At 47.2% G+C, this 23,093-nt stretch overlaps 1 protein-coding gene across 2 annotated transcripts in view; it reads right to left on the reverse strand.

Moving 5' to 3' along the window:
- GAS7 (growth arrest specific 7) overlaps window positions 1-23,093 on the reverse strand; it is a 118,198-nt gene that overhangs the window by 80,153 nt on the left and 14,952 nt on the right. For both annotated transcript variants that reach the window (XM_064675554.1, XM_064675553.1), the window contains exon 2: window positions 1,727-1,847. In XM_064675554.1, coding sequence (XP_064531624.1) covers window positions 1,727-1,847 — 121 coding nt within the window. The remainder of the gene's footprint in view (window positions 1-1,726; window positions 1,848-23,093) is intronic.

A 23,093-nucleotide genomic window follows, 5' to 3' on the forward strand; every position in this document is an offset into this window, starting at 1 on the left:
GCTGAGGATTACTCTAGTGAGGAGATTCTCGTCTGAACAGGATTTGAATAGGTGCTCCCTAAAGCAAAGATCAGAATACAGAAATCTCACTTCTACCCTCTCTTACATGCTGTTATTCTGAGAACCATATTTCCTGCTGCACAACAATTCCATTGTAGTAGCTGAGACCACAACCAAAGGTTTGGGCATTCTCCAGAGAAAGACTGGTTGGAAGTGATCTCTGGAAGTCTTCAGCCCATCTGTTCACTCTGAGCAGGTTCACTGCTAACAACAGATCAGCCACAGCTCTGTCCAGGCAGTTTCTGAGATTTCCCAAAGATGGAGATTCCACCACCTCCCTAGTCAGCCTGTGCCAGGGTTATCATCCCTTCCTAGAGAAAATTGCTCTCCTGATTCCTGGCCTGGAGCTCCCAAGCACAACGTGGCTATTGGCCCTTGTTACATTTCTTGTAACTTTTATGAGGAAAGTACAAAGCTGCCTGACCTTATGGAGAAACTTAGTCCAGGCCACCCACCTTTCTGGGGTAGGGTCCCTGTGGCAAGAGCTCTTGTCACATAAAAAAGTCTCTGCCTCTCACTGCTTTTATCTGGCCTCAACCCAGTGAGTAAGGGTCCATTCCCATGATGTCTTAGGACTGAGTTTAATCACCTCCTCACCCACCTCTGGATTGCAGTGGGGATGGGGTACCTAACTCCTGCTGATCTCCTCAGCTGTGCAGAGGATGCTGCCCATCAGCCAGAGCAGACTGCGCTTGAAAACAAAGGCAGGGTTAAATTGAAATGTGCCTTCTGGAGGGAGGGTCCTACAAGATGTTCATGCATTGAAATCTGGTAAATAATGACTTGGCCAAGTTCCAGACCAAGGGCTTCTGAAATAAAACACAGTCCCAGAACAGACCATGAGGTGCATTGGGACAGCCCTTGTAAGTCAGGAAGAGTAATGCGAATGTCATTTCTGATGGCTGCAACTCCGTTGTAACAACTGTCCTCTTCTTCCTTGTCATTCTGGCATTCTTTTTGCTAAAGAAACCTGGTTTTGCTGGTCACAAGTCCCTGTTTTGCAATGCTGCTCTGAGCTCATGATGAGAAAAGCAGGTAGACACAGAGTCTTAGGTAAGCCAGAGGTGGTACAAGTTTGACAGGTCTTGAGCAGTTGATAAGATCGTGAGTTAAGTCTGTTTCTCTACCAACATGACAGTGAATAAAACACACAAGTACAGAACTGAAGATTCTGTCTGTGCTGTCCCATTACATGTGTTTTTCTTCCCTTGTCTTCATGGGCAAGCTGAGTCTGACCAGTTCACTATTTCTGTTTTCCTCAGTGGTGCTTTAGTGCTAGTGCTTTAGTTCTATCAAACTACTTCACATGTATGTATCTATAGACACAGAAATATCTCCAGCTAAAGGGAAAGGAAATAGGGAATGTGTTAAAAATTATATCCTCAACAGTGTTTCAAATTCTAAAACATTAATGATGGGGGTATTTCTACTTTACATTCTCTGTCTTTTGTAAATGCTTCAGATGTCTTCTGATGGTCAAAATTAAGATGACAGATGATCATAAAACTAGATCTTATAATTATTTTCTTTCATATGGTGCCAGGGTCATATTAATTCCTTTGGCTCTGGGCCTACTTTGTCATCAAAATCAACTTGAAAGACGATTTCCTGCAGCAGATTCATCCTGCTAGGCTGAAACATTTACTGAACCCCCACCCTCACTTACCATTTGTGAAGGTGTTCACATAGTACCTGCGGCCCTGGGGAGACATGTAGCTCTGCCAGCCGGGGGGAAGGTGGCCATTCAAGGTATCTTCTCCTGGCTGAGGAGTTGCCTTTCCGGGTTTCTGATGAGAAATGAAAAAACCCAACCATTAAGTCAATATGAAGATAATGTAAAGTCTAACCAGACACACATCTGGAAAGGGACCACGTGGTTTGGCATTCTAGAGATTCCAATACATTCAAAGACTTTCAGTCCATTTCTCCCCTCATCTGTCTTAGCTTCACCCAGAACATGAAGCAACACTCTCTTGAAGCACTGACTACACAGACCACCCTTTGGGACAAAAATGAACCCCTCTGTATTTGATGTCCCAAAAGCACCTGGACTTGTCCAAGAAAATGGCTCTCATTAAGCAGTAAAATGCAAAGCATAAAATGATCAAGTGTCTGAGAGAGAGAGGCAGGCACCTGGTCCTCATTTACCTTCATGTGGATATACCGGTGGGTCAAAGCACTGGTCATGGAAGTGCATTCCCAATTTATTTTACAGGGGCACCATCACCTTCAGACAGTTCCAAGACTGCAGAACCATTCAGCCTATAGGAGTGCTGAAGTAAATTTATCAGGATGCTGATTGTATACTAATAATGCATGTAATTAGCAATGATCTACATGTAATCTGGATCCATATCATCCAGATACAAGATCATTAGGATCCAGATTACTAAGAGTGATCCGTATAATTAGGAACAGCAGGAGATGAGCACCAGGCTGCCACCTGTTCTCCAGGCACACACACACACTGCTACAAGGGTTCAGGTGCCACATCTCAGCTGTACATCTCTTCATCAACTCAGCTTCAAGTTTCAGTGCAGCTTCAGGGTGCGGGAAAAGAAAGAGGTGAAGCTGAAGTGCAGGTAATCGTCTGCACTACATCGCATCACTTGGATTATTCCCTTTTCCAAGTAATTCTACTGGTTCCTTGGTAGCTTGGGATTTAAAGCAGCTGCTTGATATGAGACTGGGAAAGAGGGCTTCATTACAAAGGAAGCGTGAACCCGGTCTCTTCACCCAGGAGATAAAGTGGATGGCCAAAGATTGCCAATTGCAACCCCATAGGGCTGCAGCTATGGAGACAACAGCCTGCTCCTGGCTCACACCCAGGGAGCTCCAGTTCACCTTTCTATATTCCCTACGGCACACCAGGCATGTGAGGCACTCTTTTGTCTCTCTGTTTGTTTCCATTGTCTTCAAAGGAAGAAATGCAAAATAATAAGGAAAAATATGTTAAATTGAATATTTATCCCACAGAAGCTAGTCTCTATCCAGGAAATGCCTTCTGACATGGTGGGGGGCAGGTCTGAAGCAACTGCATTACATTCACAGTCTCTCTCCATCTTTCTTGCAGGTTCCCTTCAGTTACTGGAAGGCCACAATTAGGCCACAAAGCTTCTCTTCTCCAGGTTGCTAAGATATGCAGAGAAAGTAATATCAGAGGGAACAGGGTAGCCCCAAGCTACTTTTTGAGCCAACAAAACTAGTCTCTCTCCTAGCATGTTCCTTTGGATAGCAGAGTGCTGGAACAAATCCTGAACTCCTGAACTCTCTCCATCACAGGGTTAATGGTCCTCTGTTATTGTCTGCTAAAGCACACTGAAGAAAAGTAAACTCTGCAGTAGCAGTATACCAGCTCTTGAAGGATATGGCAGCAGGTTGGGTCCCTTATACTCCCTGCATGGATCTCTGGCCTTGAAAATAACAAAGTTATTCCAGAATATCTCCGTTCTGCATGAAAGCCTCATAAAGAAGAATTTGGGATAATCCAACCCTGGGTTCTGTTTCAGAAGATCTAGATTTCACACATTTTTGCTGCACACTCACCATTTCTGTACTTAACACATATTTTCCCTTCTGGAACTGAAGTCCCTCCATTCCCACTACCCTTACTTTTTAATGTGATCCTACAGCAGTCCCATGTGCCCAGGAGGTCACAGCTAGGCTCAGCTCACTTTAGGGGCCCATGGTATTCCTCCATTTTGCACGGTCAGCACCAGTGTCCTGCAAGGACAGACACTACCAGTATGCTTAAGGGAAGCTCTAAATTGCCCCTACATCCTTTGAGTCACATTTTCAGTGTTGCTTCATGTCTCCCTGACCGACTGCAGGAAAAGCAGAGGTCTTTCACAGACAGGTGCCATGGCTACAAATGTTGGATGGAAATAGTATAAAGAGCAATGTTTTAGCTGTAGTCCCTGCCAAAATGTGTGTCACTTCAAAAAGCACACAAAGCATTATGTTTTGCAATTGATAATACCATATTTTTTAGTTACTAATACTTTTACCTTTGCTTCTGATTCACCAGTCAAGAAGTGCCATGAGCACAGCGATCTCTATCCATGATGGTCAAGAGGACTGAATATAAGGGAAATACCAGCACTGCCAAATGCTGAAGCTCTTGAAAGCAATGGGGAAATAGTTTGCTTGTATGTGCGTGTGCTGTGGTTTAACTCCAGCCAGCAACTCAGCACCACGCAGCCACCCACTCACTGCCTCTCATCCCTGGGATACGGAGGAGAATCAGAAAAAAAGGTAAAATTCATAGGTTGGAATAAGAACAATTTAATCATTAAAATGAAAGATGATAATGAAAAACATAATAATAATAATAACAATGATGATGATAATAACAAAGAACAGACAGATAAGAAAAAGAGAGAGGAATCAAAACCTAAGAAAGACATGTGATGCACGGTACAATTGCTCACCATTTGGTGACCTGTGCCCACCCTGTCTGCCAGCAGCATTCAGCCCCTCCCAGCTAACCCCCTCATTTTATACACTGGGTATGATGTGCCCAGTGTGGAATATCTATTGTGTGGAATATCCCTTTGGCCATTTTGGGTCAGCTGTCCCAGCCATGCTCCCTCCTGACTCCTTGTGCAGCTCCTTGCTGGCACAGTATGGGACACTGGAAAGTCCTTGACTTAGGAGTCATCACTACTGAGAACCAACTAAAACTGATCAGTGTGTTATCAACATTATTCTCATACTAAATCCAAACCCCAGTTACTAGGAAGAAAACTAACTTAGCTGAAATCAAGACAGCATGGAGTATGCATGTGTGAATCTCTTCTCTTTGATTTAGAAAGGAATGTGATCCTAAATACCAGCTCACTATTAGATTGGACTTTATCATCCCATGGAGACTGCAGAGGAAGATCCACTGAATGCTGGGACCACTTCTGTGTTAGAGCCCCTAACTTGTCCCAGTACAATCCTCTCTCAACAACAGTTGAACTCTGATTCCTATAGCAGCTCTGGGGGGGAAAGAGGAACTGAAAATGGCATAGGGGAGAAACTGAAGAAGAAACAAAACTTGGCTTCATTCAGGTCTTCCCACCACTCTGCCTGTAGACAATCATAGAATCATAGAATGGTTTGGGTTGGAAGGGACCTTAAAGATCATCCTGTTCCAACTCTCTGCCATGGGCAAGGACACCTTCCACTATCCCAGGTTGCTTCAAGCCATGTCCAATCTGGCTTTGTCCACAACTCCTCTGGGCAACCTGTACCAGTGCCTCACCACCCCCACAGTAAAGAATTTCTTCCTAACATCCAATTTAAATCTAAGTTTAAAGCCATTCCCCCTTGTCATATCACTATAAGCTCTACGCTCATTGTGTAGGAGCCCAGGGGATAGATAATGTGGGATGATGGGATTTGGGATAGATGCATGTAGGACTGGGCTCTATAATGCATCACAGATTAAGTACCTCATAGTTATGACACACGCATGCATCCTTTCAGGCGTGAGAGTGCCACAGAGGCCATAGAGGCAGCACACTGTCCCTTCTCTGCCAAAAGAGGAGATCTGAGGAAAAGGAGAGACTTTCTTGCTCTGTTTTCCTCGGTAGATACAATCATCCCAGCCAGACTATCTGCAGTTCCTTCTTCTTATATCAGCACAGTTAAACTGGAACCATGTTTGTACACCCATATGGGAAAAGTTTTGGCTAAGCTGGCATGTGATAACAGGCAATCCTGTTGCTGGGACACACCAAGGACAGAGGCCATGAGACTGCACAGGGAGGGGAGGTAACTGGGAGATGGTGTTCAAGAGCCCAGCTCCACATCTGGCACAGTTCCACATCCAGCACAGCTCCACAGCTGGCACAGCACCACCAGACAGGCTTCAGAGCTCTACCAAACCCAACTCCTACCAGGGTACACCATATATAACAAGAAAGTGCTTAGAGGGACCTGTGCATAGAGACATCTCTTCCTTAGGCAGATCAGCAAGACTGGGCTATTACTTCTATTTATTGCTCCTATTTTAGGAGAATTATTGCCAGGATAGTTTATGAGAACAGTAAATCCCAACAGAGGACATCCGTATGGAGAAGAGGTTCCCTATCAGCAGAGAGCATTGTGAACCAGCAAAGAGACACCAGCAGACAGGCACTGGAAGTTGAAACTAGACAGGGTTGGACTGAAAAGAATCTGCTGATCATGAGGGTAAGTATCAAGTGGAAGAGTTTACCAGGGAGCTGTGCACTTCTAGTTCCTCCATCGAGATTAAGTGACTCTTTCTGTAAGTTCTTCTCTATTCCAATAAGAGAAAAAGCCAGGACCCTGAAACCCCTGCCCCAGTTCAGGCTGGGTGAGCTTGCAATCTCTTCTGCTTTCCAAACCTTCCAACTCCCACAGTGCTTTTGAGCTGAGAAATGCTCAGAGCACTCCCTTCACTGTCACTTCTGGGAGTGTCACCAGCTGCTGTCACCATGGTGGTGGACAGGCAGATCTGGACACAAAAAGGATGTCTGCAATACACTGTTGAGAAAACAGGAAACTTGAACAACGTGAGAGCAGAGGACATGCAAACCCAGTGAAATCCTCCTGCATCTGTGTTTGACACCTGGAAAAGGGATCAAAGTGTCTCTCAAAACATTCAAATCCAACAACACAAGCACTTCCCTCCTACAAGATTTCCTAGAATCAGAATTCCATGTATCAGGGGTAAATGCAGGGGTAGACAAGAGCCAGCCACCCAATAGGCTGCATTCTATATGACAAACAATGGTTTTAATTTGCTGTCTTCAGAAACACAGGCATAGGATTCTTCTGATAAATGCACAGCGGAGAGGAAACAGAAATGAGCAGCAAATGCAAAAGACATCTCAAAGCAGAAAGGCACTGGAGCTCTTCAGCACGAAACCATGCAACAGAGAGGTGGCAAAGGTAAGCATGTGGAATAAGAACAGATCTGTGGGATTAACTCACCTAGTCCAGGTCAGCAGCACTGACAAGAGGCAGAAGGATGGGCTGCTTAGGGCAGGGCACATGAATCTGACCACTATCTGTGCCCCTTCCCTTGCATCCATGGGTACTGGATTAGGATGTCAGGAAGAGGAGGACAACCCATGTGGGCAGAAGAGCCACCCCACAGCATCCCAACCCTGACCAGGGAACAGCGTTTCATCTCTGGGCTGCTAAACACAGATGGTCTAGAAGCATATCTGAAGAGAAGGACAACTGAATCAGACATCCCAGATGTTCCATGCAAAGAAGAGCAGCCACCAGGGCCTGCCTGTAGGAGCCCTGACACCTGCTGTCTGGCTGGGCTGGCTCAGAAGAGGGCAGAATGGCCAGTAGGGAGGCAGTGGGGTGCCTCTCCCACTCCTCCTCTTCTGACTTTCTGACTGTTTTCTTTTTCTTCTCTTTCTTGGTCTTCTTAAACAAGTTTATAGCAGCCCAACTCATCCTGTTCCTTTGGAAGACCACCTGGCAGTGTGATCCCCTCCCAATGGTGGAAAAAAGCCAAACAAGATTTTATGCAGCAAAGTGAGGCAACAGGGGATTCCACACATCAGTTCAACGCAGGCTGACTTGACCCCCTGAGGCAAGTTCTGCCTTGCTCAACAGAGGAAAATGACTTCCCATTTTCAAACTGCAGGAAATCCCCCTTCTCCTTCAAAGAGGGGTCCTGGGGAGGAAACATCTGTGCTAAGCTCCCTTGAAGATGTGTCAGCTTTCACTGTGCTCCAGCAGAGCTCAGCCCAGGGTCACTTTCCAACACACAACCCAAGGAAAAGTAAAACAATCCCAAACCCAAATATTCAGGCCCTGAGCAGTCTGATCAAACTCTGAACAAGGGGTTGGACCAGAGACCTCCAAAAGTCCTTCCAATTTAAATACTCCTACGATTTTATGATCCTGTTTCAGCAGAGCATGCAGCCTTGGAGCAACTGAAGAGGAGTATCTGGCTGTGGGAAAGGACTGGAGTGCAGTGTCAGCACACTCACCTGCTGCTGGCACCGGCTCAGTCACACTTGCTTCTGCTGCAGACCCAGAAGCACAAGGAAAGACCACATAGCCCAACTGAGCAGCTGCCCTGCAGTGTCCTGCCCAGTGCTGGAGGATCATCTTGGACAGAAAGCTGGGCAAAATATGCAGGGGAAACTCCCTCTAAGGAGCGATACAAGGACACAGAAGGTAAAAACGACCACAGCATGAACCTAGCCCAGAACAGCCTCTGTCCTGTGGGGAAAGGCTTGCTCTGCACTGATATTACCGAGCTTATGTTTCTGTCTAACTGCCATTTGCATGAACACTGAACCTGGAAAAGGTGTGTGTCAGTCCCCGGGTATGGAGCAGAAAAGGCAGACATAGAATCATAGAATCACAGAATGGTTTGGGTTGAAAAGGACCTTAAACCAACCTCATTCCATCCCCCTCCCATGGGCAGGGACACCTTCCACTATCCCAGGTTGCTCCAAGCCCCGTCCAACCTGGCCTTGGACACTTCCAAGGATGGGGCAGCCACAGCTTCTTTGGGTAACCTGTGCCAAGGCCTCACCACCCTCATAGGGAAGAGTTTCTTTCTGATAATTAATATCTGTCAGTTTGAAGCCATTACCCCTTGTTAATCCAGGCCCTTGTCCAAAGTCCCTCTGCAGCTGCCCGGGAGCCCCTTCAGGTACTGGGATGTGCTGTATGGTGCAGTAGGGTCTGTCTTTGACCTCAGCTGATGCTGCAAATAGGATTTGCTAAGTGAAAGATGTGCACGAAGACCTTTGGTGGCAGGGATGCCAACACCAACACTCATATCCATCCCAAGTCTGGCATAAAGATCTCAGCACTGAGAAGTTCTCAGAGACCCTTCCAAGGCCGGGCACGGGCATGCCCCCACCAGCCTGTGTCCTGGCTCAGGGGAAGGCCCGGGGCCCCTCACAAACCCCTCAACACTACCCGCAGCCTCTCTCTCCCTCATACTTTGAGTCATTCTGTATTTTTTTCATTTTTATGCAATCTTTCTTGCTCAACATTTGGTTTCCATGGAGTCATATAAACTGTGAAACAGATTTATATATAGAAAGTGGAACAGGCCATATGACCAGTCTCTGTTGTCATGGCAACCAGCACAGCTCCCCTTGGGCTGAATTGGATGGCACAGGGCTGATGGGGACAAGTCACCCACCCTGGGTGGCCCTGCGGGCACCACACTCCCTGTGCCATTGCCCTCCAGCCCTGCTGTGCCATTCCTCTGCTCCAGGCACTGGCCTTGGCTCCAGCCTCCTGTGACACCAGCCCTTGTCCCCACAGAGGACAGTGCCCGTGCCTGTGCCAAGTATCAGGGCATCTCAGAGCACTGCCAGGCTGAAGCTGTGGGCTGAGCTATGCCCAGCACATACCCACATGCCAGTCTAGCAGGACAGCTCTCATATTTCCCAGTCTTAAAAATCTCCTTGCCCTAATAAGTCTCCTCTGTGCCATGCAAGTCTTCTTCACTCCTTCTTCCTCCTAAAAAACTTCAGCATCTCCATGCAGCTGCTGTTTCCTTGGATGCCATCTCTGCCACTTTTCTACCAACCCACTGTGGCTGTGACCAGGAGAACCTGATGGCCAGCTGTCCCATAGCTTGCACCCCTTTCTCTTCCATTTAGTTCTGGAATACAGTGTGTATGCTTCCCACCCAGCTCTGCCTGCTCTCCAGCCAGATCCACAGCTGCCAAAACCCTCCCTCCTCTCCCGCCCAGGTCCCTGGCTGTGGTGCAGGCATGTGTCCAGGACTTTGCTTTAAGGTAATATCCATGAATAGCACCGTGTTAGCAGAGAATAAGCTTTCTGGGACTTGTATACTTTTCTCTGCCAGTATCCTAAATGAGAGAAAAACAAACTGTTTCTGAAGCATACGTGACCCAGGGAGACAGACTGGGTGATGTTTTCTGCCTTGGTGCTGTGTGAGAGACCAAAATGGGTGGGAAGAGAAATTCTCTGACCTGTGAATCCCAGGCAGACCCCTTCAAAACAGGGGCTGTCAAGCCAGAAATTAAAAATCTGAGTAACTCCAGTGCAGCTCAGTCCTCTCCCTTCCTTCCCAACGCATGCCTGGTACACAGAGTCATGTGCCAGACTGGGAGAAGCCACAGCGCTGAGTTGCAGCTGAGCCTGGCCCATGTAGTGGCTAGTGTGGGACTCGTGGTATCAGGTCTGGTCCAGATCCTACCCAGATGATGCTCACTCCCTGGCAAAGCAGCAGCTCAGGGAGTGCTTGGCAATGGCTACCAGTGGGTTTTGGCTGAGGAGGGAAGGTATAAGAAGTAGGAAGGGTAAGAAAGATGGGCGAGTTTTTAGATTCAGTGTGGGGAAAGAGCATGGGAGTAGGGCCCTGATGAGTGGTTAGCAAGAAAGAGAATAAAAAGCCTTTGACAGCAGGGATTTGCGGAGTGGCAGCTGTGCAGCAGGGTGAGAACAGTCTGCAAAGGACAGCCCAGCTGCCAGCCTTCTTACCTCTCACTCTGCCTGAGCTCTGCATGGTCCCAGTGAGTTTACCCCTTTCCTGTGCTCCCTCCTCTGTGTGCTCTCAGGGGTGTGCAATCCTGTGACAGCATTCAGCACTATCTGACAAGGGTGCAGAGACCTGGTGCTGAAAGAGCAACCAAGAAAGGGGAAATGAAATACCACCCTCCCAGCAGGTGCCAAAGAACGTGGGCAGCCAGCTGGAAGTAGTATCTGTTCTGAGTGAGAAAGTCCATCTAGAACACATAGCTGCATGCACATGAGCATATCTACAAGGACAATGCACCCGCAGGGAGCCCAAGAATCACCCTCAGAAAAACACACATTTGTTTTCCCTTTCTGTGCTAATAGACAACAAGTCATTTAATGTACAAATCTGTCTAGTTCCCTTTGAGCAGCCCCTCTCCTGTTATCCATCTGAGCCATGCATGGACAGGTGATGGCCAAAGTGAGACTGGACAGGAAAGAAGATGCAGGTGACAATATATGGCAGCAGCAAGGAGCTGGCACCGCTGGGTGGATCTTCTACAGCATGGCCTGGGAAGGCCAAGGAGAGGTCAACTAGAGAGATTGCTGTGATATTAGGAAAATTTTCTTCACTGAAAGGGTGGTCAGGCATTGCAACAGGTTGCCCAGGGAAATGCTGGAATCACTGTCCCTGGAAGTGGTCAAAAAATGTGTAGATGTGGTGCTTAGGGAGATGGTTTAGTATTGGACTTGGCAGTACAGGTTGGACTTACAGGGCTTTTCCATTCTTAAGGAATCTGTGATTCTATGAAGGGCCCAACACAAAGGAGCACAGAGGAACAGCAACAGAACACAGAGGGAGGATGGGAATTGAGGTATCCTAATCCCCCAAACACAGCACTCTGCCTGGAGCCACCCCTGTGATGAGAGCCATCAGCCCCATTGTCTGGGGTGAAAATCATCACAGTGAGTCACAGGAAAAGCTCTCTAGAACATGCAACAGACTGATACTGGAATGCAGGGAAAGAGTGTTTTGGTATTGTACAAGACAAGGGATGGTTAGGGGTAAAAACAAAGGCAAGGGAAGGGAGGAAACCAGTGAAGGGTAAGAGGATTCAAGGAGCCAGTCACATGTAAATAGGCAGTTAGTGATCACATTCCTCTGTCCATGCCCTGACTGATGACTGTGGTCCATCCTGTCTAAGGCACCATGTACTGAGAAAAGGCAGATCTCAGCATCAACACCTGGCCTTGGAGACCTCTGTGGGATGCCAGCATATGAACCATACAGAAGTTAAGGGGCCAGTGCAAGAATGCCAGAAAGGACTGGGCATTTTACCTGTTCCCAAGCACATCTGTGTCCAAATGCCCCCCTCAAACCTGGAGCAATCCCTCCCAGCAGCCAGTTTCTCTGTAGCAGTCAAGGAGTTTTTTCTGAATTCTCTTCCCAAAGAGAAATACAGGAGTTAGCACTCTCCCATTCCTCTGTTTTCCTTTCAGCACCACTGTTTTTTGCTGTTCAGAAAGTTAACATTTGGAATCTGATTTGCTAACTAGCAGAGCAGGTATAGGCTCTGGAAGCCTAGGAAGGTTCATGTGCCAGAACACAGTCAGCTTGGGTTACCAACAAGCAGCACACTGAGTGCCCTGCCCTGCTACCTTTCTATCATCAGAAAATGAAGCCATGCTGTCTCCCTACCACAATGTCTTGAAATAACAGGATATGGCCAGCTGGGACAAAACTGATTTCTCAAGAGATCCAGAGCTGCCACGAGCACAGTTTCGTGTTTCTATGCCAAAGCCCTGCATGCTGCTCTGTACAGCCCACTCGGATATGACAGTTTGACATTAACTGCATGAGTCATAGCCCCAACCCCTCAACAGGAACGGAGACCCAGAGCTCTGTCACAGGCAGCCATGAGCTGGCTCTCCTAGACACTAAGAATTCCCCAAGCAGGACTTATCACGTCATGGCTTGGTAGGGTAGGAATGGGCAGAAGAAGGTGAAAGGCTGGGGATGAGGCAGCACCAGGCCTCCAAGAACCCTAGACTGGATGTGCCCTGTGCCAGGGCAGCCTGGGAGCAGGCAGGAGCCTCCTCCCCTTGTTATGGGACCCCTGTGCTCCAGCTCAGGGGGCAACTGCAGTGTGAGATGCAGGTTGTGCCCAGGGAGGGGCATGGTTGAAGGCCCTGGCAAGGGGGACCCTGAGACTCTGCTGGAGCCAGAGAACAGCAAGAAATCCTGGACCCAAAAATAACCATGGGTTATGCGGATTGTAAGGCAATAAAAGCCCAGGGATTCCTTTGTTCAGGGTCCCTCCCCAGATCTGTTCCTGTTGCTGTACCCCACTCATTTATAAAGTTATTTTTTTCCCCGAAATCACATGCTTGGGACTCTGCTGTGGAGAACCCAGGGTAGAGAAATTTCTTTACAAGCCTCAGCCTGCTCAGAGGGAATGTCTCTGACACCAGCATCTGGTACGAGGCAGAGCACCAGGGCCAAGCACTCTGAAGGGCTGTGTTGTGCTGGGCATCTGGGGACAACAGGGCCATTGTTGAGCAAACCTTGTACTGTCAGAGTCACCCACAGAAGCACAGAGAGTCACAAGGCCAGATCAGACCAGCTGCAGCATTACTGCTTGTCTCCAGTTTGAAACGACCTGCTGTGGGGACAAATTCCTCCCTAAGTGACTGTGGAGTGTAGCACACTAGCAAGATGGGTCAGAGGCCCAAGAGGCAGCCAAGAAACTGGGGGCGTGCTGCTTGCTCTAGGTGCTCTGCCCTGGAAGGGTGACAGGAAGCAGTTAAAAAAAGAAACTTCCCACAGACACTTAAATTCACTGTCTGACCCCTCTCCCTGGGCTGTGGCATGGAAAAGGTGGGCAGAAAAGTCACCCACAAAAGGTTTGAGGGCAGGCAAAGAGCTGGGCAGCACTGCTGCCTTCTGGAATCCACGTCTATGAGTACAGCTGGGTTTGCAGAAATGGAACATCTGGGAATAATGCCAAATGTTTTTCTGTGGGGCCTCCAGCCCGTGCGCTGCAGGAAGCTGGGCCTAGCTAAGTGCTCTCTCTACCTGCACTGACACAATACACTCTCACTAGCCCAGGACGAAGACCAAGGGCCCCCACGCTCACCTGCATGCAGGAACGTGTCCCCTCCCTCTGGCCAGGGCCAAGAAGCACTGATGGCTTCTTGGGATTAGATGCAGTGTCAGGCTTGGGTATTTCACGAGACACTGCAGTGAGCTACCAATCACATGCACAAAGAACTGCAAGGGAGCCCCAAGCCACTCTGGAAAAATTTCTTCACTGAAAGAGTGGTTAAGCACTGAAACAGGCTGCCCGGGGCAGTGGTGGAGTCACCATCCCTGGAAGGATTCAAAAAATGAGTAGCCATGACACTTCACCATATGGTTTAGTGGGTATGGGGGTATTAGGTCAAAGGTTGGACTTGATGATCTTGGACGTCTTTTCCAACTTTAATGACTCTGTGATTCTAAGTATCTGTTTAAATAGGACAAAACTTGAACAGAAGCCTAGCAGAAATGAAAGAACGGTAAAGAAACCTGCGCCTTGCTTGCTTTGCAGGTCTTTCAAGTCCACTCATGATCTCATGCATGGATCTTCTGTGTTGTACCACACCGTGCATTGCTCTCCTGATCCCTAGAATAAATCCCTCCTGGACGTGTGGCCAGGGGGCCCTTGGCCCCTGTGAGCTCCTGTGGGCTGCCTAGCTGTTTGCTGACCCCTTTGCCAGCCCTGGCACTCCTGGCAACATGGCAGCCTCCGGCGTTCTCCACAACTCCCAGGAATCACAGCATCTCTTTCTGCAGCATCCTCTGCAATTCCAGCAATTGGATGCAATTCCAAACAATGCAATTCCAGAATCCTCTCTTCCTGGCTATGCCAGTGTGTGCCTTTACGTGCTTCATTTCTCATACATCACTGTGGTTTTAAAAAGCCCGGTTCTACTGATGTGTTCTGCAGTTTCCCAGACACAATAAAATCACTTTATAACAACTATTAATTAGTATTCTTTTAGGAAGGAAGGGATTCTCCCTCAAATCATAGAGACTGTCCCACATGCACACACATGCACACATAGCAGAGCTAAGGTGCAGCAACCTCCACCCTGCTGCAGACATCTGCAGAAAATGTCTATTTACAGAAACATTCTGGAGCAAGTAACATATCTATAAGTTAGAAAAGCAAGTAAAAGCATAATAGATAAGTTTCTGGTCAGCTCTCTAGAGCTACTGTGTTCTCCTTCTCAAGAGAATTTAATGAAAGTACATTCTGAGATTGTCCAAATAATGATCTCGGTTTCTTGTCTGTACTTATCATTGCTTTGGGTTGGAAGGGGTCTTAAAGCTCATTCCATCCTAACACTGCTATGGGCAGGGACACCTTCCACTAAACCAGTCCGCTCCAAGCCCTGTCCAGCCTGGCCTTGGACACTTCCAGGGATGGGGCATTTAATTATTTATCTTTAACTACTTTTAATATTACTTTAAATATCCTTCTATCTTTTAGGAAGAATGTTAGGACAAGGTGCCTGAGAATCTTATGTTCAATGATCTGCATTTATGATAAGATAATTTTATTATAAATATTATCTCAAAACCTATGCAATTAAAAAAACTGGAGTAGTTAACTCAGATTCTGTTTCTGGCCCCAGGCCCTAAGCAAAGCAATTAATGTTTTGGCATATTACAGCTACATTTTCCTCTACTTTAAAATGAAATTTGCTTCCCCCTGTTGCTGTTGTAGGGCAGATTCCCAAATAACACTCCTTGCTGCTTTTGCAGGCAGCCTGGATGGGAACCTTTTACTTACAACCACCCTCAGTTTTTCCTGAATGATGTTTTCCTGCAGAAGAAATCTGTTCTGCAGCCCCCAACCTGATATTCACTGGATTCAGTGGCCCTCCATGACCAAAACTTTGGGAATGTCAGATGCAGAAAAAGCAATGAAACAGCCAAGATACAAAGTGCTGCCAGATGCACATTCTTGCGCCCTCCCTCATAATCTCTCTCAGGCGTGGGGAATGTGACTGTTGTGCCTGTAACTCCGCAGCACAGCATACTCACACAGACATACCACCGTTATTTTCTAGTTTTGCTGCTGCTACAAATCTTAATAAATGAGCAAAAAAACCAAACAACAAAAGGAAGCATGGGCAGAAGGCTATTCCCACAAGTTGGCAAGGCTGAACAAGGCTGCAGGAGCCCCTGTGTGGAGCCATGGCCCACTCTGGATCTCCCCCCGCCCACTGCTGTGGCCAGATGGACAGGTAGATGGACAGACAGCCACCACTGGTCCGAAAGCAGGGCCATGTGCCCATCCCCGCTGGCAGGACAGGGTGGCACGGGAAGGACTGGGGGCTTTAGGAGCAGTGCAGAACACTTGCTCCCCCTTGCAGCTGGGACACAGACTCCTGTCAGGCTCAGCATCCTGCAGGGTGAGCTCTGCTGACACCTACACTTACTGCGTGTGCAGCATTTTTCCAGTGGCCCCTTCTGTAAAAATGCCTTTCTACCCCAACAGAGGACTGAGATGTTGCTAAGGAAAATCCTCCTTCTGCACCAGGCTCAGCAACTCTGGAGGTTGCTCAGGCAGGACATATTGAGCATGACCACAAGCATCTTTGCTTGGCTGCCCCAACCCTCTCTGACTGGAAGGAATGGAGAGCCACACCAGAGCTGCCTGCTGGCACTATTGAGACCAACTGGAATGCGACATACAAGTAATGCAGCACCCTGAAGATGCCCTTAGTGGGCAGAGCAGCAGACGGTCTCCAATGCTCTGCAAGAGCCACATGGTCCCCTCTCCCCCCTGCTCCTGGAAAGGACTAAGCTGGTTCACATCAATCCAGCAGCACCAAGTGCTGTCTGCAGCTGCTGCTCCCTCTTCAGCACTCCTGCACAATGGGTCTGCTCCTTTTTCTGGTCTTTCTGTCTTGGAGGACACCTGTAGAGGACACCTGTGTGTTTCTCCCTCATGGAACCTTCCCAGGACTGTAATGTGAGCAGTCATTTCACAAGACAGGCAGTCCTCGGTGAAGTGGATGCCTCTTATCTCTGGTGTACATTAAAGGGTATGTTCATTTTTACCTTCTAATTAGTGGCCTACTTCTGAGCATTTGAAAAACTTCCATTTCTTGTCCTCGTAGCTACTGCTCCCGGCACTCTGCATGCTGAAGGGAGCTCAGGTCTCGTTTGCCCAGTTTACCTCTTTTTAATGAAACTCCACCATACAAACATTTCATCTGAGAAGAAGAATATCCAGGTCACTACATCTGTGCAGTGAAATTCATTCAGTCCTGGGATGGCCCATATACAAGAATAACACCTAAAGCAGCACACTGCCAGTGGTGAGCAGGACTGAGACAAGGGATGGCAAAGGCAGACCTCAAGGAAAGTAGTGGGAGACAGTGGCAGCTGAGCAGGTCTGGGTTAGGGAGACCTACTGGTGGGAGATGATCAGCTGCAAATGGGACAGACGTGCAGAAAAATGGAGCAGTCAGAAACATACAGGAAATATCAATTCAATATTCAGCTTGGAAAAAATGCAAGTAGGAGAAAACAGACAAAAAAACCAGAGAGCAGGGGCAAAATCCCTGGTAACAGTTATTGATGAATTTTAATTCACTCCATGCGGTAACTGAGCATCCTCGGAAGAACACAATGAGTGTCACTGGGTCCTCTCCATCCCCTCTCTTTTCCCAGTCCGCCCCCTATCCCACTAACAGTGGTTTAAGGAAAACAAATAAATTGGCCATTTTAAAACTGCCACATTTCCCTTCTAGATCCTCTGTTCTCTTCTGGACTTTACTAGACTTCAAACTCCCAATTGGATGTTTATGAGGATGCATTTTTGCATCACCTCAAATTTGTTTATGCAGCAAAAAAGGATGGAGGAAGTTTTATTAAAAAGTTCAGTGTCAAAGCATGGTTATACCAACGGTCAGTTAGTAGCTGAGTGGTGTGCCTAGTAATGTGGAAGTTTTGCTAGGAGGTGGTGGTTGCTCCTGGCATGACTTCCATGGGCCCCGGGAACAGCAGCCCAGGTTGTAAACTGCAATGTGGACACATCACCTGAGGTTGCCTTTCTTTCTCAAGTCCAGCTTTTCTGTTGGTGACCTGCTAGTCAGTGACGTGCACCACTGATGAAATATGTGACTACACTATCACCCTTTGACACAGGATGAGACACACAAGTACAGAACTCAGTGCTGAACTCACCTCCAAATATCATGTTTTTTGTGCAATTCACAACTTTTGCTGTAAGAAGATAAGTGAGCTCCAGCCTAAGCGTGCTACCTACAAAACCAACAAGCAAAGAAACTGCCTATTACCATAACAACAAAGCAGAAATGTAATTCTAGCTTTGAGTTTCTGCAGCTCTACCAAGGGCACCAGAGACACCAAGGCTGTGGGACTTAATTTCCATTAGAGATAAAGCTCATCACAGAGCAGAGTGTACTCGTTTGGAGGAAGGCTGGCAATTGAATCCCTGGGACTATCCTGCCGTGAAGATGCATTTCCAACATGGTCCAGACACTGTGACCTGCTGCATACTCCAGACTCGTCAAGCCACACTGTCTCTCAAAGCAGATAATCTATTTGTTTGATTGCTCTACATCTAGCAAGTAAATCTTGTTTATGGAATTGGGCATTTCAATATCTATCTTCCTCTTACATCCATTACAGGACATTCCTTCAGCACTGAATTCGAATAATTATAATATGGAAACATCAGAATTCATTGGGACCGGGAAGCCCTTGTGCCTGGTGCTATGCATGTAATGGAATTAACCTTTTAGATTGTTTTCAAATTAAAAAAAGCTGTCAGTTATTCTTATAACAAGTACGGAAGTGTAGGTACAAATGCAGACAAAAATCAGCAGAAAAGCATTAACAGTAACAGGAAATATTCTGTAAACGTGCATTAAGAGGAAGACCAAGTAAAGGAACCAGTTGTAGTTCAGCAGAGAAGGAGAGTACCCATAAATGTTCAGGATATTAAAAAAAAAGTCGTCCGTTAATAAAGAAGTCATCCATCCATCATCAAATGGCTGTCACAGTTAATATCATCAACAAAGATCTTAGCCTGCAATAGGGAAGGAATAAGTTGGAGAAGCCTGAGATTGATAGATTCACTCTAAGACTTGTGAAGAATTGGCTAACAAATCTCAGAGCATTTGCTCATCATCTCTGAGAATTCATAGAAAATCGGAGAGGGAGAATTCTGGCAACACGGATATTGTCTAGCTTGGAAAAAATGGGAAAAGAAGGACACAGTTGTGGAACAACTACTTGAACTCCAGTTCCTAGAAAAATAACTGAATAAATTATTTAACAATATTTTTAAGGACCCACAGCAGGTAACAAGGATATAATTAAAAGCCTACATCATTTTGTCCAGAATATGTGTATTAAACCAATCTGATCACCTGCATGTGGCTGAATACCAGCCCCCAGGTGAAAATGGGGCTGTAGAGGTGTCAGTAGTCGTACACTCTCCTAAGGAGACACAACTTACTGGGAAGGAAAACAAGGCAGCAGCCCGAGAAACATGGACTGGGTGAGACCTCAGCTGGAGCTACCTGTCAAGTTTTGAGCTTCACTCTATAAGATATGAAAAAACTGTCTAGTCCAGATGAGAGTGAAAACCAGAGATCTAGAAAAAATACCTGAAAGGAAAAAGTTGTTTAGTACAGGCCAGGAATGAGTAAGAGGGGAGTATCTCAGATATGTCATCAATCTGCTGAAAAGAAAAGGGGTGGTTTATTTTCCCATCCCTCATAGGAGAGAGAAGAATGCCTTTAACTTGCAGGAGGGAAGGTTCAGGATGGAGGTGATACTGAAGCCACGCTATAGGTTGAACTTCCTTAAGAAAATACCAGATAACTATTTATAAGAAATGATCTAAGTATTATTGAGCCTTTCTGGAGCAAAGGAGTGAGCCTGGGACTATGGTATGAAGTACATATATGTTCCCTAGGCAGTTGTTCCCAAAGATCACACTATGCTGACATTCCACTGTGAGGTGCTTGGAATAGATGCATTTGATATGAAAATAGAAATATCATTTAATGTATGACATCTTGTAGTAAAAAGAAAACAAAATCTAATCTGAGAAAATGCTACTTAGCAAGGGTCAACACCTGGAGCTGTAAGTTAAGAAGAACTGGGGTGGGGATGATGCAATCTTTCTGAAGGCATTCCCAATTAAATCTTTAATAACAGTATCACAAATCATTTTCATCCACAGGTCTCTGATGCTTGACTTATATGATTACTGAGAAACGGCTTAACTCTACCTCATTTCTGCTCTATTGAGGCGAATTTCTTACGATGGTAATGGGCTCCGATGTCAGAGCAACAATTTAGACTGGCAGTGATTGGGAATAAGGTTCTAGAGACCCCCATGATGTGGTGATCCTGGTATTTAAGAACAAATACAAGTGATTCAATTACCACCAACTAAATCAGTAACAGCTCCCTGCAGACACCCAAACCAGACTATTTCCAAACGGGTGTGGAAGACCCGTGTTTGGTTTTGTTCATCAATCAGTTCTCAGATCAGCTGTGTTTCCCTTGCATCCAGACAATTTTCCATACATAACACAAATGCAAGAGGGTTTTTCCAACTCACTCTAAATCATGAAGTCAGACAACCTTCTGGGCTTGTCCTGCAGCCCTTCAGAAATGCCAGTACTTGACTCACACAGACGCAACAATACTGTTTTTGAAAAGACCTGACAGAACTCAGACAGAGGTCGATGGGGTCACAGATAGAAGCCTGTGCTGGATTATTCAAAGGATTCTGTGGATCAATGACCTTGGATCCACACTAAGTATGCTGGGCAGAGAGGTCTCTGTCAAAGCCCTCAGGTACTGCAGCACACATGTGCCTGCAACATCTGAGGGTTTCTGCAAGAGGCTGAGATGTGGAGCTGCCCATGTCCCCTCCAGCCCAGCGAAGGCACTGTCCTGCTGCCCTGCACTCCCCCATCATGCTCCTCATCTCAGCACTTGGCACTGCCTCTGGCCTCACATGCACTTACCTGGACATCATCACCTCAAAGAGGCATAAAGAAATCATTCCTAGACTATAAACCCTCTCCACATGAACTGCTGTAAACTTTCACATGTGAAGAACAGCAGCATTTGCAGTTGAGGTATTTTGCAGTCTGGGACTGCAAAAAAAAAATTAAACCTACGCAAAACAAGAAAGTTCGATCGAGTCTGCTGATTACATCCCACTGCTTTAGATGGGATTTTTAAGGCCATGGGATTTTTAGTTCATGTGCTTTGGTGAAAAAACTAGAAGCCCATTTTTAACCTAGATTTGATGCAGAAATACATGGTCAGAAATTTCCTAGTAACAAACTGCTACCCTGTGGAGAGCAGAACAAAAACAGAGTATTGCAGCACAGCTTTTGGTACAGCTAATCCAGGAGTCATGGAAACACCCTCTCAGTATTATCCAATGCACCAAACTCCTATGGGGTCCCCTCTGTCAGGAGCCTGTTCTGCTCACAACACCTCACCCTCTGTCCACTTCCCTTCCGAGACTTCCTGCAAAGTCCCCAGGCCAACCTCTCTATGGCATCTGTGGGACTGCACCCTGCTGCCTGAACACTTGTGTTGGGCTCAAGCTGGGGAAAAAAAAGCTTTTAATTCTGGGAAAATCATTTTAATTCAAACCCAAGAGCCACTTTCTGTCTTGTAAAAATGTATTTGCACCTTCCTGATCTGCTGCAACAGTGTTGTTTGTGGAGGAAGGAATGGGGAGCCTGAGCACAGCCTTGCATTTGCAGGCAGGTCCCACCTCCTGGACACCAAACCTTGGCCTCATGCCTAGGAAAGAAGCAGGATGACGCAGAACAGATGCTGGATTCAAACTACAGATTGATAACAACACCCCCAGGCTCCTGCTCTCTGACTTAGCAAGAGAAGAACGGTTTGGCAAGACATGAAAACTATATCTCAGTGCAGCTCCTTGTGAGGATTGCCATACAGCCTGTTTGAGCACAAGTACATCCACAGGCAGAGCTGTTATGCTCTTGCCTCCACTCAGGACTGCAGACCTCACCTGAGCAGATGCCCACAGCCAAGCCAGATGGGCTGGTGCTCTGATCACTGAGGAGAAAAAAAGGACCCATCTCCTTCAGCCTGGATATCTGAAAAAGCATTGGGAGAGTCTGATCTCAGAAGTTCCTCCTCCTCAGTTGGCTACAAAGGAATCGAGTGTTTTGTCTTTTTGAAATAAAGATGAACTTGTTCTTCAGTGTTTGCATGTTGGACTGAGAAGTTCCTGCTCCAGGACTGCTCACCTGTCCACACTGGACCATCACAGCGGAAACAACCCTTGAAGCTGATGGGAAACCTGCTGTCCCCCTGGACACTCTGCGCTGGCTCTTCCGCTCTCTGACAGCTCCCCAAGGCAGCAGCACAGTCATGGCACACAGCCCAGCAGTTCCCATGCTCCCTGAAGAATGGAGAGGTGGTGCTCGACTCCACTCAAAGGAAGAGAAAACTGAAGCCATGTCTATCAGCCTTTGAACTGCTAACCTGCCCCAGGAGGTTGGTGGTTAATCCTTCTTTCCCATTAACTATAAACGAGCTGGTGGACATCAAACACATACAGCCCTCCTACACAACCCCGTCAGGAACAGTGGCTGCCAGGAGGAGCCCTTGCCCACATCACCCCCAGGACTTGGCCTTTTCCACAGGTGAGCACTGGGCAGCTCCTGCTAGGTTTAAACCAACTCATCCCCCTTGGAGAAATCAGCATCTCTGGCATCATCTGTACAGAAGGGCTGGATAACTCTCTCCCGAGAGGTGGAGATGACCTGCTTGAGTAGAACACCTACATGTTAGAGACCAGGTAGAGGTCTGGCTCTGATGCCATCTGCAACACCTTCCGATCTGTGTGTCCAAACTGCTTCAGCCCCCACCCAGAGAAGAACAGGACATATTCAGTATCCTGGCTGCTGTAGCCACAGGGGAAAAAATCCCAGGGGAGTCACTGAGGTAGCTGACAGCAGTTCCTGTCCCCACCCTCAACGTTCACTCTGAACAGGCTCTGGTGCTCAGTGTCCCCACGAGCTCATCCCACACAGAAGCCACCCCAGGAAAACATCAATGCTGAGAGCTGGACTGGTGCCCAAAGGGAGGTTCAAAAGGGCCTTCATGGGGCTGCTGCTGAGTGCAGATGGGGTTAAGGAGGCACAGGAGGGTTGAAGGGGAGGCCAGAGCAGCTCAGCTCTCCACCATCACCATAGGCCTTCATCTGTCACATCCCAAACACCCTTCACATGGCTCTAAATATCACTGTGCCTGTTGCTGAATGGTAAAAGTGAAAGCTTCCTGACAGCCTGGGATCTGCAGGATCACTGTGCCTGTGGCATCTGTACATGAGCTGCCCTCCTGTGCAGTCCCCACAGACCAGTGCCTGTCTCCCCCACCCTCACTGGCACTTCAAAGGTGTCAGCAGTGCAGCGGTGCTTCTGCCACAGAAGCTTTGTGTTGTTCATTCCAAGTTTCTGTAATTGACTGGATTAAGGAAAAAAAGTTGGTCTCATTGCAG

This window comes from Pseudopipra pipra, chromosome 19 (genome assembly GCF_036250125.1).
Source record: "Pseudopipra pipra isolate bDixPip1 chromosome 19, bDixPip1.hap1, whole genome shotgun sequence".
In the NCBI taxonomy this organism is placed as follows: Eukaryota; Metazoa; Chordata; class Aves; order Passeriformes; family Pipridae; genus Pseudopipra; species Pseudopipra pipra.